The sequence below is a fragment of the Petaurus breviceps genome, unplaced genomic scaffold (assembly GCF_028583685.1).
Source record: "Petaurus breviceps papuanus isolate PSGF00001 unplaced genomic scaffold, PetGlider_PUasm1.0 91023, whole genome shotgun sequence".
NCBI classification, from domain to species: Eukaryota; Metazoa; Chordata; class Mammalia; order Diprotodontia; family Petauridae; genus Petaurus; species Petaurus breviceps.
This window is the reverse complement of record NW_027187398.1, coordinates 6,642,570-6,661,271: the sequence shown is the minus strand read 5'-3', so window position 1 is coordinate 6,661,271 and position 18,702 is coordinate 6,642,570. Positions and strand designations below refer to the sequence as shown.

The following is an 18,702-nucleotide window of genomic DNA, read 5'->3' as shown; positions in this document are numbered from 1 at the left end:
AGAATGGGGATGATGGTCTCTAAGGGGATGTTATGAGCCAAGAAGAGCTGCCAGGCACAGTACTGCTCAAAGGTTTCCCAGTCTAGGCTCTGGACTGGAGAAAGGTAGAAAAGTGAAAGAGAGACAGAGAGTGTATTATTTTTCCTTTCCATTAACTGGAAAGACAAAGCTTACAGTCATGTTAAATTGACTGCTCATATTCCCTAAGACTTTTACTTCCCAAGCTCCTTCTATTTTATGGAGTAAAAAGAGAGCCAGTGATAAACCTAAAGCAGGAAGGAGGAGGTGCCCAACCAGCTTCTCTCTACCCCTTTTCCAATACCCAAATGCCCCCAGGAACTGCCATCTTGCCCAACCCCAATTCTCTGCTCCCAGAAGGACTCAGCAAGTATAGTCACTTACTGAGGATGTTGAGGACAGAGTCCTTTCGAAACATGACCAGGTTCCCCATCATCACATGGCAGACCAATTCCTGTAGCTGGGTAGGTAGGGGTGGGTGTGATGGAAGAGATAAAGGGCATCATTAATATCAGTCTCACTAGGGAGGGGAGGGAATGAATAAATTGTATATGACAAGACAGTCCCCAATATGGTAGAAGTGTGTTTAGAAAGCTGATTGGGGAGGGACTCGTTTCTATTTTTGTCTTCCTTCCAACAATCACCTTCTTAGAACAGTAGAAATGGATGGGTGACATCACCATACCAATGAGTGTATGGCTGAGAGAAGGAAGAAGGATTATTTTATAGTAATGTGATCCCCTTGTTCTGATCTGTGACTCGTCAGGTGTAGCCACCTTCTGAGGATGTTGAAAACAGATTGTTTGTGAAACATGGCCCACAAACAGCTCCATTAATGGGAACAGGAAACCCAACTCTTGGAACTATCTATGGCTAATCTGGGCTCATGTCTGGGCCAGCGCAGAAGAGTGGAGTGGTACAATGCTGAGTGGACAGAAAGGAAGAATGCCCCAGGAGGGGCAAACTCAAGGATGGAGCATGAGTCCAAGTATCCTGGACGTCCTATGCCTCCTTGTGACCTTAGGGTGCAGAAAGGGATATAAGGGACAAGGACTACCTTTCTCCAATCCAAGCCCAAATGAGAGAGAGAGGCAAAATCCTTGAAACAGTTCCAGTACCCTTCACTAAGAGAGAGGGGATGGAGGCATCTGATGATGCCGACAGGGGAGAGTGCTGCTGAGGCTTCCTTGGCCTGGTCCTCCTCACCTCCTCTTGGCTCTGTTCTCAGTATCCTCAACAGAGATGTCCCTAGCACACCGAGCCTGCTCTATTAGCACCCCCAAAGGGGAGGGGAAATGCTGCTGTGCATCTATGTGCAAGGGCATGTGTCTGTCTGGACATGTCTCCAGAATTGGACAGAAAGGAAACTTAGTGTTTCACCCCAAGGACATCAGGAAAACGACACTTACTTGGGCTGAGTCAATCACTGCCACAATCATGTTGAGGAGCTCCCCACTCCTCAAGGTTTCATCTGGAAACTGGAAAAAAGAAGAAGAGTTAGTTAGGTGTCCTGAGATGTTCCCTCTCCCATTCTTTACTCTAGTACAAACGTTTGGTGCAAATTTTCCCAATAATGGTGATCTCAACCTTTGGAATCACTGTGAATTGGATGGAGGATGGCCAGGTGAGGGAGATGTGAAGCTAGGGGGGTGATGAGATGGGAGAAAGAATATCATTACTTGGAAGTCTTTCTGTGTAGGTCTAGGGATTAAGAGGAACAGCTACATCCCTCCTTTAGAAAGAACCAAAGTTGGGGGCAGAGGGAATTCAAATTTTGACTCTTTTTTCCCCTTCCTTTTCCAAAGCAGGGAAGAAAGGTGGGGAGCAGGTTGTAACAGGGTGGGCAAGGACTCTTCTGAAGATTTTAGTCTTTTGGAGGCAGTCTGGAAGAAGGGAGTGATCCATCTGTGTCTCTGATCCCTCTCCACCCTCTTATTCTTGGCTGGTTTTATCATTCCCCTTGTGTCTCCACACCCTATGCCCTTTTCCCTGTTCCAGGGAACATTCTCCAAGAAATAACACTTTCTCCCATATCCCAGCTCCCTAAGACTTTGTATGAGTCCAGAGGCTCCCTAGTTTACTGAGGGCACTGAGCCAATGGAACTGTGCTGGAAAAATGTAACTCCTAGATCAAGGCTCATAACTCATGGATTGGAAGCTCTGTCCAATGCTGGGGCAGGAAGGCAGGTAATGGGATGGGATCCAGGAGTGAGGCCTAGGACAGGATCAAAGAAGAAAACCATACAAACTCATGATTCTAGAAAGGTAGCAGGAGAGAATGTTGGGAGCCTGAGAACCCTGGACCCAACCCTTCTATCACTGGTAACCTAAGACACTACTTACTAACCCTTACTTCCTGTACCTACTGCTAGTAAAGACTGCTATCATGAAGTAAGTACATATGGCACAGATGCCATTTGTGGAGACAGAGGAAGGGGATGGGTATTTGTGGCACAGCTCTTAGGATGTAGGGAAGAAGAGAATGGATCTGTGTACAGCCCTTGAAAAGAGGGCTAAGAAATGGGCAGAGAAAACCAAAGAGCCAAGGGGCATGAAAAGCCCAATCTCTAATTCCCCTGAACTGAGGTTCTTTCTGGGCCACAGGAGCTGTACCTCTGTGTAGATGGAAGGAGTGAGGTGGCACAGCAGCCTAACGTCATCCTCCTGACAGGCCTTCATGTCCATCATCAGGCAGGTGTGAAGGTCACCCAACTGCGTGGCCTGGGCAAATGACTCATAGAGGTTCATTTTCCCTGCAGCCGCTTTACTGTAAAAGCAACTGGGATTGAGGCCTGTGACCCTTGCCAAAATTCCACCCCAGAATCCCAGCCATTCCTGACCTGGCTGATCAGAAAAGTGGCACTTTTCCCTCCCTCAGAGCTTTCCCTACCCCCGCTCCCAGTCTCCTCTGATGTCCTTGATCTGCACTGCGCTCATCTCTGTCATATGTCTGTGCCTGTCCTCCCTTTCTCTGCCTGGAAGCTGCCAAGGGCAGGAAGTAAGTCCCTGCCCCCTCCCCTGCATCTTCCCCTGGTCAGCGCCCAGGACAGAGCTCAGAACACAATCAATGAAACTGACCGACCAGGGTCAAGGACAGGGGAAAGAGGATTCAGGTCAGAGTTCTTTGGTCCTCTACCCTCCTCCTTCCCTCCCACCCACTATCTGTTCATCTGTTCATCCCATTCCAGGGCATGACAGAGAAGAAAGCAGGACAAGTAACAGGGATCTGGACTAGGAGGGGTGAGTGAAGCCCCCTCAGGTCATTCCTTCAACTGCCCCCCTCCCACCTGGCCCTCAGGTAGTAGAGCAGGTGGTAGCCAATCTTGGGCTGCTTCTGGTAGAGCTCAGACAGGAGATCCAGGAGCAGAGAGAAGCTGCTGTTGTCCTCCTGCATCTGGCACAAGTTCCTAGTGGGAAAGGGGAAGTCAGTCTGTGGTGAATAACCTTACCAAGGGTGTCCTGGGAGGTATTTTTCAGGGGAATATGGGAAATCCCTTCTGTACCATTCCTTGATCCCTCCCCACAAGGATCTCATCACTCCAGTGCTGAGACAAGAGCCCACCTGGCCAGGAAGTGTTGTGAGAGAACTAGGGAGATAGCACACAGGAGGGTCCCCAAGAACTGGAAACTTACCTAAATATTAGGTAAAGGGGCTTCCCCACGGATTCTTCCAGAGACCTACAGCAGTAGGATCAGGGGTCAGAGAAGGGGTTGGGAGTAAAGGAATATCAGAACGTCCCACTTGCCCCTCCCCCAAGCCAGCAATGGCAGATTGTGAAGAAATTTTACTGAGACCAGGTTTCTGGTCCCACTTCTCTCCTCCTGGAGTGAAGTGACTCAGAATCTCCTGGGGAAGGGAGAAGGGAGGGGAGGGCACCTCCTATGAAGGGACCACTGGGAAAGAGACCATTACAGCCCTTCAAAGCAAATATACTAGCCCCCCGAAGTCAGACTCAAACAGCTGTTCTGGCTTCACCCAACAAAAATTAGGGTCCAGGAAGATACTAATGAGATTTTGGTGTGTTTCTCCCTAAACACTGTGTTGGGCACTTGATGTTAATGCTTTTTGATTATTAGATTATTAGAATTATAGATTATTAGAAATTAGATGCACAACCAACACATTTTCCTCCCAACTCCACAGTGAGAATGCTTCTGGTAAGAGGTTCATAGGTTCAAATGCCTCCATATACCCACAGGGGGAAGGAATGCTGCTTGTGAACTGGCTGGCTGACTTACTCCTCAGTGACCTCCTCAGGCAGCACCTCTCCTCGGAAGTGGGCCTTAAAGAGCTCCTGGAGGCAGGAGGCCAGCACAGATAGCTGCTCTGAGTCAAAGTCTTCCTGAAAGAGAAACAAGGGAAGAAAGTGTCATCACCAAGCCATTTCTCACCTGCTCCACAGCCCTGGAATGATGCTAGAGGACACTGACTCTAACGACTGAGGATGAAGGCAGGAAGTGAGGCCACTTCTAGAGGACAGGCTTTGAGAGGCCTACTAGGCTGAGAATGGGCTTGCATGTACCCTGTGGATGGGAGTAAGTACTTACCTCCAGGACTTGGTCCACAATTTCCTGCATAACTTCACACTGGGCCTCTGTGTCACTGCAGTACAGAAAGAAGAGAAAAGCCCAGGGACATGAGAGATGGAGGGAAGGGCCACACAGAGAAATGCATATACACAGATACACACAGAAGTCAAAATAGCTTTCTATGTAGAAGGTGGGGTGCAGAGAGTCAGATATGAGGGAGATCCATGTCTCACAGCCTCCCTCAGTCCAGTGTCAGACATAAAGGGTCCCTTCTCTGAAGAAACTTCATACAATGAAGGAAGAGGAAGCTTAGTGACTGAGATCCTTAAGTCCCAAATACCATCTGTCACTAGACTGTAGATGGTACTGCCAACAGGGCACTGGCCACCATGACATACGCACCTGGGGCTGAAGCCCACCCCTGACAGTCACCCACCTCCCCTTCTGTAGGAGGAGCACTTTGTCTTTCAGAGACTCATCCAACTGATCCAGGTAAGGGGTGATGTCAATCGGTTCCTCCACTACTGTCTCCTTGATGGGGTGGAAGCGAAATTCTCTCTTCTTGCCTGGTGGGGAAAAAAATCCTTTAGGAACCCAAGTACCAACCACAAGGGGAAACCAACCGTCTCCTGACTTCTTTGTCACCCATTACTCGTCCTCCTTTTAAATCCTATTCCTCTGTGACTGTCGGGGTGTTTGTAAACGATCTCCCTTCCTCCCGGCTCCCCTCTCCAGATCATTCCCCAACAAGTCTGATGGGTCACTCTCCTACACCCTCCAGCCTCAGACCACCCTCTGGTCTCACTGCACATCCCCTTCTTCACACATCACACTCCAGCCAAGCTGCCTTCTTGCTGGTCCTCACAAGTCACTTTTCCTCTGCCTGGAATGAAGCCTCTCCTTTCATCTGGTAGAATCCCTAGTTTCCTTTAAAGCTCTCATCAACTCCCTTCAAGGATGTCTGTCCTGACGTCCCTTCTACCCACCCTCTCTGTTAATACTCTCCTCCCAGAGAGGAGATATACATATACTGTGTATGCGTATTTTGTACTTCCTTTTCAATGGACATGTTATTTCCCTCCAATAGAATGTAAACCATGATTCTCGTTTTGTCTCTGCATCCCCACAGCCCAGTACACAGGAGGTGCTGAAAACAAACACTTATGAAGGGTCTGGAGCTCTCTGCCTGGGGGTCCTGCCTCCTCTGAACTTCCTGAGTGGGAACGTGTCTCATCTTTGTGTCACATCTCTCCATAGGGCCCAGCACTCTTGGCACTGTGGGCTCACAGGCAATGAGAAGGGTGATGGGAGAGGAGAGTCAGCAGGGTTGCTCCCAGTGACTAACCCTCTTATGGAGAAGAGCAAACATGGCTCATTCCCACCTTTACTGTTGAGGTCCTCCTCATCGTCACTGAAGGCCGCCTCAGCGTGGTCATAGCAGTTGTCATCCTTGTCTGACATGTGATTTTCCATCTCCATGGAAATTGGTTCTTCAATTTTAACTTGGGGGTGAGAAACAAAAAGTACCTCAAGAGTCTGGGACCTTAATGGGCTCCCTGTCCTCCACAACTCTTCAGGGTCAGTAGAAGGGATGGCCTGCTTTGATCAATTAGGCTGCAGTTCTCCTTGAGAGAATCCTTTATTTTACCAATCCCACTGGGGCCCATGGGCAGACAACATAAGTCAAGGTGGGCGACAAGACATTTTGCCAGGAAAAAGGCAAGCATGGAACACAATACTTAGGTGTTCATTTGGCTCAGGTTTTGCTAGGTGACCCTGAAGAGTAAGGAGGCAGGAAGCATGAAACAGATGAAAGACAGAATAGGCATGCTTCCTTAGTGCAAGCCTTCACTAAAATAGAGAAGTGGCAGAGAAAACATGCCCTTTGACCAAGTCTGAGATCAGGCTCTGAAAACTCCCCAGGAGGTAGCCATTTTACTAATGCCAGGGTCAGGGAAGAAGGAAAAACAGGCAAACCAAGCAAACACTGACATTTCAATCCTTAATGAGGGATAATGTGCACACACAGTGGACAAAGGTTCAACACGGAAAAGACAAGGGAATACAAAAACAAAGTGAAAGAGGAAATGAATGAAAGCAAAACAGCAAGACAGATAAAGAAGTGGGGAAAGAAAGATGGATGGAAGAAGAATCATTAAGATATGACGAAGAACCCAATCAAAACAGAAAGCAGAGGGGTGGCCAGGTGGTGCAGTGAGTAAGAGCGCAGGCCCCAGCGTTGGGAGACCTGGGATCGGTTCCCAGCCTCAGGTACTCAGCACCCACACAAAAAAATAACTGGCCATGTAACCTTGAGCAAATTACTTAACCCCTACTGCTTTATCAAAAAAAAAAAAACCAAACAAACCAATAAACAAAAACAAAAACAGAAAGCAGAATATCTCTAGAAGAGAAAAATCTTGATAATCTGGCTTTTCTTTTTTTTGGAGGTGGGGGGTGGGGAGGGGAGAGTGCCTGCAGGGGATGGCCATACCTTCCACAGGTGGGGAGGGTGAGCTGCAAAACTCAGGAAACTTCTCTCTCAACATAGCACGAAGCTCCTTATCCAGCTTAGGGTTATCAAACAGGGGAGCCAAGTGCCTGATAGGACAGGAGTGAAGATGAGCAGATCAAGATGATTCTTTATCCACCCCCCCCAAAACAAACAAACCCCATCCCCAAAACATACATTAAACTAGTTGTCAAGATAAAACAAGGTCTGTCTAGAACTTGGTGGCAATGACTACAACCCAGGGAATCTAGGTCTTGGCCCAGGAGGGAACACCCTGATAGCCAGAGAGGAAGGAGAGGGGAGCAGGCAATGGGCTCAGCAGTGGAGGGAAGGAAAGCCTCCACTGTCTACACTGCTACAGGGTGTGTAAGATGGCTGCCGCAGGAAGGTTTACAGGGCTCTGGCAGCAAGGACATATCCTTAGCCTGCCCACAGTATGATTCCATCCTGCTGGTGACCTGAGTCAGAGAAGAGTGACTGCCCTCCCCATACCAACTCCCAATTCTGTCACCAAGTCTCTTACGCCAGGACCCGCTTCTCCACAATGTGATTGAGAGAAGAGAAGACACCCTGTCGGACATGGCCTTCCAGTGGGGGATAGAAGTTGGGAATGATCTAGTTGAAAGAATAGAGTGGAAAGAACTTAAGCACAGGACTGTCATGACTCTTCCAATTCTGCCCTACGCCCCCAAGAGGACAGGACAGAGGACCCACAGTTCCCTTTTTAGGGGCAGTTCTTGTTGATCCAGATTTTACATGTAATGATTTCCCAGGTTATTGGGGGAATGTGGCTATGGTAAGCAAAGGAGGATCCTGGTCAAGCAGTTACTAAGCAGCCAGAATGGGAAAGCTCCCATTTAGAAGGAGTTGGGGTGGACCTGTCAAAGGAGCTCGGTTCTCAGCTCCTTCAACGTGGAGTTGAGAAAAGCCAACTGAGGCACATGAGGACATTGGTTTGAGGAATTCATGTTTTGGGAGAGGGCTCATTCATCCTGGGAAGAAAACCCCAGAATCCCTCCCTGTCTGAGAGCTAAGGGGGCCCTGGGAGAGAAGGTTTCAGACAGGTGAGAATGTACTTTTTCATAGAATGGGGAAAAATGGAGAATTGCTTCCTTACCCGGCACATGAAGTCTAGGAGTGTGGCAGTGATGGCTGGGTGGGGCTTCATAGAGTGATGCATGACCAAAATGGCTGGTTCTAGAGAGTCAGGGGGAAAAAGGGTCCCAACCCCACAGCCCCCAGTCAGTACCTACTGCTTTCTTCTCGAGAAGAGATAGCAATAATTTTCTCAAACTAATATCCACCACTGGAGGAACTGAAGTTTGACAAAGGCAGGTCCCAAGTTCCCCCAGTTCCCTCCCCCTCTTCCCAGCATAAGAAATGGGGTGGGATGGGAGCAAGAAAGTTGTTTTTGGCTCAATGTTTTTCCTCTTTATTCTCCCTGCCTAGGACTGAGGTCTGAGGCTGTTTTGGAGAGATGGAAAGGGAGGAAGGCAGAGTATGACAATTCACCTGGACTGAAGGCATGGGTCAAGGGAGAGATGATATGGGACAAGGAACTGGGAATTGTTCTTGTTCTTAAATGAGTTGTCTATTCTCCTCCCCAACCCTCCAATGCATGCTAAGATAACATGGCACATACCTATGTTCATGATGCTGTCCTTGTCTGGACTAAAGAAGAGCCAGTCGTAAAACAGAGCCAGTTTGGCATTGGAGGCAGCAACATTGGACTGAAGGAAAGAATGGGGGGGAGCCTGACTCCCTCTTCTTCCCACCTCCAGTAAGTACTGTGTTTCCCCAATAATAAGACCTATCCCGAAAATAAGCCCTCCCCTTACTGTGTAAGATTCCTCTAAAATAAGCCCTCCCCCAAAAATAAGCCCTATTGAGATTGCTACTGTAGTGAAGGTGATCCCCTGCGCTACACGCTACATTACGGTACCCTCTGTATGCACCGTCCCCCCCACCAGTGAAATGCACGCGCGCTCCGAGCTGCATCCAATCAGAGCTGCAGCAGTGAGCGCGTCATCCTGTTCTTCCCCAGTGATTTGCTTGCTGGCGCCATTGAGAGCAGTGCCGCAGAGAAGAGCTGAGGCAGGACAACATAAGCCCTCCCCTGAAAATAAGCCCTCTGGTGTTTTTCTTTCCAAAAAAAATAATAAGACAGTGTCTTATTATCGGGGAAACACGGTAAAAGGATGTTTAGGATCAGATCCCGGACATGAGGAAACAGAAGAGAGCCCTTACACATGTGTGTGGACAAGGACACATGTACAGTAATACACGGCCATCTGTGGACCTGCTGTCCTTGGGATCTTGATGCCCCAGGGAGTTGAGGACTGTATACCCTGTAGCAAGTTCGCCCTACCTCCCAATTCTCCAGCAGAGCCTCAGCTATGACAGGAGGGGCAGCTGGACCTCAGAGCTCCCCCAGGGCTGCGTGCACACTCTGTGCTTCCTTCAATGGATTCTCCCAGCCATGCTCTATACCCCCAAGCCTCTTGCTCCCAAAGGGGGGCTGTCTTTGGGGGAGGCCTGACCAAGAGAAGTGACCACTCTTGTCAAAAAGGGTTAGTGTGGTTGGAGAGTAGCAACAAAATCAGCACGATCCTATTCTTACATCAAGAGACTCAGGGAGGAAGATGGGAAGGAGGTGACCCCCATAAGGGAAACCTTGTATTTTAGGAGAGGAAGGGAGAGGACAGCAGAGATGAGGATAGGTGCTAAGGCTAGAGTCTGGAGAAGGTGACTTCTATATTGGATACAAGATGAAGCCTTAGAGAACAAGCATGAAGTGAATCAGGGAACTCAACTGAAGAAAAATCCTCAAATATGCAATACCCAAAAAAACCTCAGGAGGGACTGTGGGATAATGACAGAAGGGGAAGCTGGGACATTCTGCTCCCAAATGTATCTGAAAAGGATAAAGGTAAGCAAATGTTGAGAGTTAGAGAGCATATAAAAGATTGAGGGATCAGAGTCAGGGAAGGACCAACAGAATGACAAAATGACATGGGACAGGGTGAAGGAAGGAACAAAGAAGAATCTGGGGGTGTGAAGAGGACCAAAGGACAGAGGAAGGGTCAAAGGAACCAAGCCTGACACATGAAGCTTAAAAAGCCATGGGATACTTTAGCCAAAAAGCCAAGGACTCTGGAGCACCCAGTTAAAGGACCCTGGGATACTTCCCTTACCAATCTTGGCTATTCCACACCAACCCCAGCCCCCTCCAAGCTCCTCACCGTGCATGTGGTCAGGAGCCAGCCAATGATAGCCCATCGAGGCAAGATATCTGAGCTCAGCACTTCATTGGATGGGTGGACCACCCCACAGATGTAGCGAATGAGATCACAGCGCAGAGATTGACTGTCTGGGGTAGACAGATATTGCCGCTGGAACCAATCCTGATATCGCTTTTGTTGGCCAAATCGTACCTAGGGAAGGAGAACAGGAAACTGGAACACACAGCGCAGGGCAAAATCCATGGGGTAAGGATGGACAGACCAAGTCAGGATACGTTCAGGGCCTGCTCCAAATCTTCAGCTATCTTTTACAACTTTTTAATTCATCAAACTGTCCTTGAAATCCTTCTTCCTTCTGAGTCTGTTACACCTTGGAGGGTTCTCTAGTTTTACTCTAACTGCCAATGGTGTACTTATCCTTCATCGCCTTCAACCTAACAGTACCTTTATTACTTATTATAATTCAGGCACCATGATGAAGCACTGTTTGGGCAGTACAGTGCAGAACAAAAATCACTGGATAAGTCAAAAGATTTGCCTTTGAGCCCTATCTGTGTCCTGGTGGTGGGACTGGACATACCATGTGAAGATGAACAGAGGGATGTTTAGCCTAAAAGAGAACACTTGGGAGGGAGGTTAGGACACTGTCTCCAAGTAGCTAAAGGGCTGCCATAGGAAAAGGGCTCAGACTAGTTCTGTCTGGCTCCAGGGAAAAAGAACCAGGGCTTTAATGAGGCTAAGTAGAGAAAGGAAGACTTGGGAGGAGCCCCAGAAGGGACTCCTGTTCAGGTAGGAGCTGGCCTAAGTGGGCCCTGAAACACATTCCAATTCAGATTTTATGGGTGATCTTAGAAAGTCACAGAATTTTTCTGGACCTCAGTTCCCTCATCTGGAAAATAAGGATAAGAGTATTTGTATTTTCTACTTCCCACAATGCCTATGAAGATCAAATAAAACCATGGATGTGTAAAATTTTGTGATTATAAAGTGCTCTAGAAATGTAAACACTTATTACATTGCCCTGAGGTTTCTACTTAACACCTGGCTATCTTTTCTTTATGCCTACTTCTCCTTGGTCACAAAGTTCACAAAGGCTGATTTGCCTGTGTCAACACTGAACATATTACAGGATCCCGGGGCATGTCCAAAGCAGCCAAGATTTCTTCTTATCCTGTGTTGAGTACAGCGCTGTATGGGCGGTGATGCAGAATGTTCATCCGAGTGATGAGTAAACCCGTCAATCACCCCTGCCCCACCCAACACCTTACACCCTAAATGGTGCATAAAACCCACAAAGCTCTCTTCTTCTTGCTCCTATCTGTAGGGGAAAAGGGTCCCCAAAAAGAAAGAAGAATGGAGGAAGAAAAGGAAAAGCAGGGTCCCTGGATGGCTTAAAAAACTGGGATTGGCTACAGCTCTGTGGAATTCCTCTTGAGAATCCACAATCATCCAGGCAATCCAAAGGGCCCCAGTAACAGGCTTTGCCACCTCTTCCACAGGTGACCCTTGTCCTCTCTAGCCAGGACCTCTGTGCCCCACATTCCAGGCCATGCCAGAGCCTGATGGGAGCCTCACAGAAAAGGGTAGGGAAGGCCAGGGCCTCTTCCAGAATAGTTCAATGTACCCGGGACGTCATGAAGAGGAGTTTGGTCTCCATGTCTGGGGTAAGGCGGCAGGCCAAGAATTTTCTGGATGTTCTTGACTGGAGGAGCTGGAGGACACCTGCACCAAGAGAAGCAAACACATATCTGAGGGCCTAAGGGAATGGAAGGAAAACTGGTTTGTCTGCGCCAGAGCCCCAAAACAAGCAGTCTTACTGTTAGGGAAGATTTAAGCTAGAAAAGGGACCAAGTAAGCACTTTGTTCTCCCTTCCAAGGATTCTCCCAATCATGTTCCACCCAGCACCCCCCCCCCACCCCAGTCACTAAGCAAAGGCTGTCTTTGGGTGAAGCAAAGTCAGCACATTCCACAGGGCCAAGCAAAGTGTTAACTCCAAGGAGAAGAATGGAAGGGTAGAGTGGAGAAGGGAGGACCAGAACCTGTATGGGAGTGGGGGGGGGAGGCTTGGCCAACATCTATGTATCACCATGCACTGGAAGGAAACTTCCCCAAATAGATATTAGCACTTTCTCTCTCCAGCCCAGTGTGAGGCCTTGTGGGGAGGCAGAGGTCAGACATCAGACAACTCCATCTTTCCTCTTCGAGGGTCAGCTTCCAGTGCAGGTCTAACAGCACTGGACATTTGTAATTAAGGATTTATTTGGCCTGTACTGGTGCTCCTGCCTCTCATGATTTTCTAGGTCTCAGAACGCTGGCCTAATATTAGATAGAGGAGAAGGAAATTATCAACTGAAGTCCAGGCCCTATTTGGCTCTTTCTATTGCTCAGGGAGTAAACTGGGACCCTGGAGACTGGAAGGGGAAGGGGACAAGGCTAGGTCCATGCCTGATCTGGGAGAAGCAAATAGAGTTTCTTCCTTTCCCTAAAGAGATTGCTGGGCACGCTGGGCCCCTGGGACTAAAGACAATATTGCTGAAAATGAGGGGACCTCCTCCCCTTGAAGGCCTTGCCAAGACAAGCCCCTCCACTGGCTCAGTCTCACATGCTGACCTCCAAACTCCCCTGCCGGCCAGAAAAGGAATCTGGGAACAAGCCAGCAGCTCACCACCCCAGCCAAAGACTTGTTGGAAAAGGAGTAATCACATTTCTCTGCCTTACCTTTTTCCCCTGGCAAAATTAGCCACTAATATTCCTAGAGCCTTAGATTAGGAGTATCATTCCCTGCTCCCCTTCTTCCCCATCCATGTGAATTTTGGGGCTCTACCACTTGGGTGGATTTCAACAGAGACTTGATTGCTCTGAGTTGCCCACATGCTCCTGTCAGGGTTCTCCCACCCATCGAATTCACTGCTCCATCTCTCCCTGAGAGCATGTACCAATTGCTATTTACCTGTGAACTGGGGACTCAAGGCTTGAGGGTTATGGACAATATCTTTCCATAGCAGCTCAAACTCTGGTATCCTAGCAACATTCTGCAGCAGGCGCACCAGGTCCCGGCCAATCATGAAGCAGTCCATGAACTTGGGGGAAAGGGAAAAGGGGGGTGGGGGGGAGAGAACACAGATTGTTTACCTGCTAGAGGGAAGAAGGAACAGTATGTTCCAGGGAGGGAAAGATAAAGGGAGGGTAGTAAGTTGGATGATTCCTATTGGTCCCTGAACTCTTCTATGGAAGAGAGTTGGGGTTTGAGATTGAGACTCAGAGGTCTTTGGTTACTGAAAAAAAGTCCTTCCCAGCTTTTGCTTAGGACAGATTCCCTATTAAATCCACCCTGATGGAGCCAGCTCCTTCTCCCTTTTTCCTATAGATGGGGTGAAGGCTGGGGGGAGAGGAGGTATGGGTCTGCCTCTGTGTACAGAGACCTTTCCCTGGAATGGCAGCTCTCTCTTACCCGCTCCCGAAGCAGTGAGATGCAGAAGTCCACCTCCTTTTGCCGAAGAGCCTGAAGCTGGGCTGTGCTATGGTGGTCTACAATGAGCCTCAGGTAGGTGTACACCGCCATGGCAATGAGAATGCTGCTCTTCAGCACCCACTCTCTGCAGGGAGGCAGGAAGGCAAGCAGGACAGTGGCACCTCTGCCCATCCCAAGCTGCCCACCCTCCTGAATACAGTTCAAGTACGGTGGGTTTGCTTCTAGGACGTTCCTCTCAATCAGCACTGCCAGGCACCTTCACAGCTCCTTATACACAGTGACCAGGGCTCCCTGATTCATTCCGCCTGGTACCCAATGAAGAAAAATGCTGGACAACACCTAGGTCTCCTTAGCCCATAACTATTATTTTACAGCTGATTGTATGTTGCTTTCTAAGCTGTTTTTATGTCTCTCAAACTAGACCACAAGTTTCTCAAGGGCTAAGACTGTGTCTCCTCTATTTCCCCCCATTATATTTTTCTAGTCAGACCCTCTACCCACAGCTGATATTGTTGCTGAGGGCAAGAATGGAGGCACCTATTTGTGAGTGTGGGGGAGGACAGAGGAACAGAACTTTAGGGAGCCTTAGCAGTATGAGATGCTCCTTGGATTCTTTCCACAGAGTACTGAGTTGGAGGGCTCAGGGCTGGGCTACTTTGATGCTTAGAACTTAAAAGCAGAAAAAATCCAGAGCAAAGTAGTTCAGGGTGGAACAAAGACAGTGTTAAGCCCATTTAGAGATCCCTACCTGCTTCCCTCCATAACTGTGGCTAAAATAAACAACTGCTATGACAAGCTACAGTGGCCACTGAACCCCTCGGCTGTGCCCCTCGATCCCGGGGCTTCCTTGGAAGCTAGACAGTGCTCCTTGTCCCTGGAACATACCATGCCAGTCTGGTGCCCCAATCCATCATCCCTGTCTCAAGCAGTGCTTACTCTAGACCATAAAGTCCATTGATCCCATCCCCTGGAACACTGAGTAAATCACTTGCCCTAAATCACTAGAGCTGAAAAGAGGAACATGATCCTGGTGGCCAAGCTTCACTTTCCCAGGAGTCAGGGCATTTCCCTGGGGAGAAGGGGTGATGAAAGAGTTGGCTGTTTGCTGGTACACTGAGGAGGGTTGGGAGAAAGGGAGGACAGAGAGGCCAGACAGACCATTTTAAGGTCCTTCTAACTCCTATTAATGGCTTACTGAAGACTCTCTGGGTGGGACCTTGGCTCCTGACATTCTAAAATCCCAATACATGAAAATGGAAAAAATTGAGTCACGCTGTCAGAAAACAGGACAAAGGAATTTAATCCAGTCAAGCAATATCCTGATAGCAGAGAAATATATTGGAACTGATTTGGCTGTTTCCTGAAGACTATAAACACCAGCAAATGACACCGAGTAACTGCTCCTCCTGTCACCTCTGATGTGACAAAGCCTCAACAAATCTTGGAAGGGAAATAAGGAAGGTGAAGATGCTAGAGGGTGGGCTGATGTTTTTATGTCAGCATTGTGATCTATATATTTGAGGGCCAGGCTGCCAGAGAGGAACCCAAGACAGCGACAGCCACAGAAAGACAGGCAGAGGAGAGGCCCAGACAAATCCCATCGGTCTCTGGCACCCAGGGCTCCTCTCAGCAGCCCAGCCAGAGGGGGCCCACAGTGCCAAGTGCACCCAGTCTTGCCACTAGGTGGCACTGTGCTGCAGGCCTGACACAGGCACCCTTATGCCTGAGAAGAACCTGTTGACTATGAAAGCAGCTGTTTAAAAAACGTCTTCCAGTTAATGAGCTTCCGGCATTACTGCACGAGCCCGGCTCTCCACAGCAGGGAGAATGGACACAGAAGGAAAGGAGGATTAAAAAGCATCTGTCCTTCCAATCTCCACCTTTCAGTCCTTGGCTATCACAGCTTCCCCACACAGCTCAGGGAAGCCAGGGAGCTGACCTCTGGCCCCAGGACCTGAGCCGGGCATAGGAATAAAAGGGGTCAGCAACCAGGACAAAGCCCTGTGGTTCTGGCCTTCCACTCCTGTGGGGAGAAAAGCCATGGCCAGAAAGCGAGGAGAGCTTCTGAGCCTCCTCCTGATGAGGCCTTCGCTAAACCCTCTGGGATCTGGACCCTTTCAAACAAGAAGAAAAGGGACTAGAACTGCTGGCACCAGCACAGAAAACAACTCCCAGAGAAGGAAACTACCGCTACCAAGAGAGTCAGCACCTTCTCCGTGACTCAGTCCTAAGAGTGGCCCAAAGCACGACAGGTTAGGGGAGCTGCCCAGGTCAGAGACAGAGTGGATCAGGCAGAACCTGAACCCAGCTCTTCCTGGCACTTCACAAACAGTCCTGCGATAACAGCTCTTGTCCAGGGTCACAGCTGGCTCTGGACAGGTGAATGGGCTTTCTTTTCCTCCCTAAGCTCTCCTACGCTGCTTCAGAGGCCATGGGACTGATGGCAGTGGTGGGGAGCAGGCCTGTACCTGCCAGGCCTGGGTGCCATGGCTGGCACCCAGCTGAATTCCCTCCCCCTCCCACCTAAAGACAAACATTCCAAGGAGGTTTGGATCAAAAATAAACCTTTATCAGATGAAGCTGATTTTTTCTGGGCTTAGGGGTATTTTGGCAAGGATGCTGATCCCTGCTCCCTTCAATTCTGCTGCTGGTCCCATCAATTCCCGCCCTCACACCCTGAACCCTTCTTGCTCTCTCCCTTTCTTCTAGTTCATTTTAATCCTAACAGTTTCTATTCCTTCAGCCTCCACAGTCAAGGAAGCTACAAGCTCCCTCTGTCTGAGCCCAGCACCATGCCCAGCATGTCCCCCACCCCCCTCAGGCCAGATCCTACCTCTGCTCGGTCAGGATCTCCAGAACACTTTCTGCCAGCCAGATATTTTTTGCAGTCACATCTCCACCTGACCCCAAAAGAGAGAGAAAAAGGAGAAACAGAATAGGACCAAACACTGAGACTATGCTAACATGATCTTCTCCTTTACCTCTTCTTTCCTTCCTTCCCAAGTGCTGGAATTAAGATGCTCTGTTCTCCCTCTGCTCTGACTAGCCCTATAGAATCAACCAAAGAGGGACCTGAATTTTCCTGGAAACCAGAGACTTTCCAATTTAGGATAAAATGGAACAAGTTTAGTGGTTGAAAAAGGATCCAGGAGCCTAAGACTGGGTAAGGGTCTAGGTGAACAGGTTAGCTCATACAGGAGCAGGGCAGGAGGGAGAGTTTGTTCCAGCTGTAGAATGGGGGGGGGGGGGAATCCAGATGTCCCAAGTCTTGTGTCTAGCCTCACTATGAGATATGATGTGTCTCCCAGTATCAAGGTTTCTTTTCTAATATCCCTTCTGGTTGGCAGTCATTTCATTTCTTGGGGCAGGATGAGCTTGCAGAAAAACTAGGCTAAAATCTTGAGGCTGAGATGGGCAGATTGAGGGTCCCAAGAAAGGAAATGGTGCCAAAGGATAGGACAGAACTATCCACCATAATCGTGCTATATGTGTTGTCATAGCACCCCCTCCCCCACAAAAAAGCATTCAATGTTCAAAAAGGTTTTTGCTGACACAAGTCAAGGTAACCAGAAAACACCCAAAAGCATCCAGCATGGACCAGAAGAGCCTACATGGGAAGCATGTAAGTCAAAATGGGAAAATGACAGGATCACCTACAAATATAACTTTATACACATCGCCTGTGCATGCATCCTAGGGGATCTGGGTGAACAGCAAAGGCAGATCTTTCCAATTACAGTGCCTATGTGGTTTGCTGGGACAGATGGCAAAGGTTCTGACAACAATATATAAACCTAAATGTCAAGATCTGTTTTGTGCCATGGAGACATAGTGTGTCCCTTTGTTGACCAGCCCTCATCAGACGTCACAACTGATAGGCAGAATATGGGGGAGGAGTTTGACAAGTGGTGGGAGTACTGAGAGTATGATCAACGTTCCCCAGATCTCCCTATTTTCCTGGTCTTGGCTACCAAGAAAGACTGGGTAATGGTTGATTTCAGTGGACAAGAAGTCTCCTTTTGGGCCCTGAACAGGGCAGAAGATGGGACACTGAGGCAGGAGCTCCCTTGAGATTTTATTTTATTTATTTTTTTAAGCAATCGGGGTTAAGTAACTTGCTCAAGGTTACACGGCCAGTTATTTCTGGGTGTAGTGCTGGGTATCTGAGCCCGGATTTGATCCCCAGGTCATCCCGACACTGGAGCCGATGCTCTTACTCACTAAGCCACCTGGCCACCCCTAAGCAATTGGGGTTAAGTAACTTGCTCAAGGTTACACGGCCAGGTGTTTCTGGGTGGATGCTAAGTGTGTGAACCCAGATTCGATCCCCAGTTAGTCCTGACACTGGAGCCTGTGCTCTTACTCGCTGTGCTACCTGGCTGCCCCAGAAGTTGTAGTTTTTTTTTTTGGAAGGCAACTGGGTTAGTTAAGTGACTTGCTCAAGGTCACATGGCTAGTTTTTGTGTTAAGTGTCTGAGGCTGGATTTGAACTCAGGTCCTCCTGACTCCAGGGCCGGTGCTCTATTCACTGTGCCACCTAGCCACCCCTTTCCCTTGAGATTTTAAAAGAACCTCTTATTACTATCTAGCTCCAAAGAGATGCCTGTAATCACTAATGACTCTCTAGAGACTTCCTCAATCATTCCTACCTCCTCATTTTCCTGAGCTTCTCTCACCCTTCTTTTCTCCTTCCAGTCCCCCCACAAAGACTCACCTGCAATCTGCTTCATGAATGTCATGCAAACACCATCAGCTCCTAGAACTCCACTTTTCACCAATTCCCGGACCAACCACACCAACTACAAGAAAGAGAAAATGATCACTGGAAGGTGAAACCTGAAAAGATGGAAACAAGGCTGATTTTGAGGCATATCAGCATTTAAGTGCACCAAGGCAAGGGTTGTGCCCTCTCCACTCTTTCCCCAAG

At 48.7% G+C, this 18,702-nt stretch overlaps 1 protein-coding gene across 1 annotated transcript in view; it reads right to left on the bottom strand.

The window, feature by feature from the left end:
- The window catches only part of INTS3 (integrator complex subunit 3), a 38,927-nt gene that overhangs the window by 4,007 nt on the left and 16,218 nt on the right, over positions 1-18,702 (bottom strand). Inside the window, exons 5-24 of the mRNA XM_069078035.1 lie at positions 18,490-18,574; positions 16,609-16,675; positions 13,755-13,899; positions 13,254-13,383; positions 11,927-12,024; positions 10,303-10,494; positions 8,703-8,790; positions 8,178-8,257; positions 7,584-7,675; positions 7,043-7,149; positions 5,931-6,050; positions 4,985-5,114; positions 4,567-4,621; positions 4,258-4,361; positions 3,652-3,696; positions 3,306-3,425; positions 2,632-2,785; positions 1,428-1,496; positions 403-478; positions 1-94 (exon numbers count right to left, since the gene is read on the bottom strand). The exon at positions 1-94 is cut by the window's left edge and continues 4 nt beyond it. Coding sequence (XP_068934136.1) covers positions 1-94; positions 403-478; positions 1,428-1,496; positions 2,632-2,785; positions 3,306-3,425; positions 3,652-3,696; positions 4,258-4,361; positions 4,567-4,621; positions 4,985-5,114; positions 5,931-6,050; positions 7,043-7,149; positions 7,584-7,675; positions 8,178-8,257; positions 8,703-8,790; positions 10,303-10,494; positions 11,927-12,024; positions 13,254-13,383; positions 13,755-13,899; positions 16,609-16,675; positions 18,490-18,574 — 2,051 coding nt within the window. The remainder of the gene's footprint in view (positions 95-402; positions 479-1,427; positions 1,497-2,631; positions 2,786-3,305; positions 3,426-3,651; positions 3,697-4,257; positions 4,362-4,566; positions 4,622-4,984; positions 5,115-5,930; positions 6,051-7,042; positions 7,150-7,583; positions 7,676-8,177; positions 8,258-8,702; positions 8,791-10,302; positions 10,495-11,926; positions 12,025-13,253; positions 13,384-13,754; positions 13,900-16,608; positions 16,676-18,489; positions 18,575-18,702) is intronic.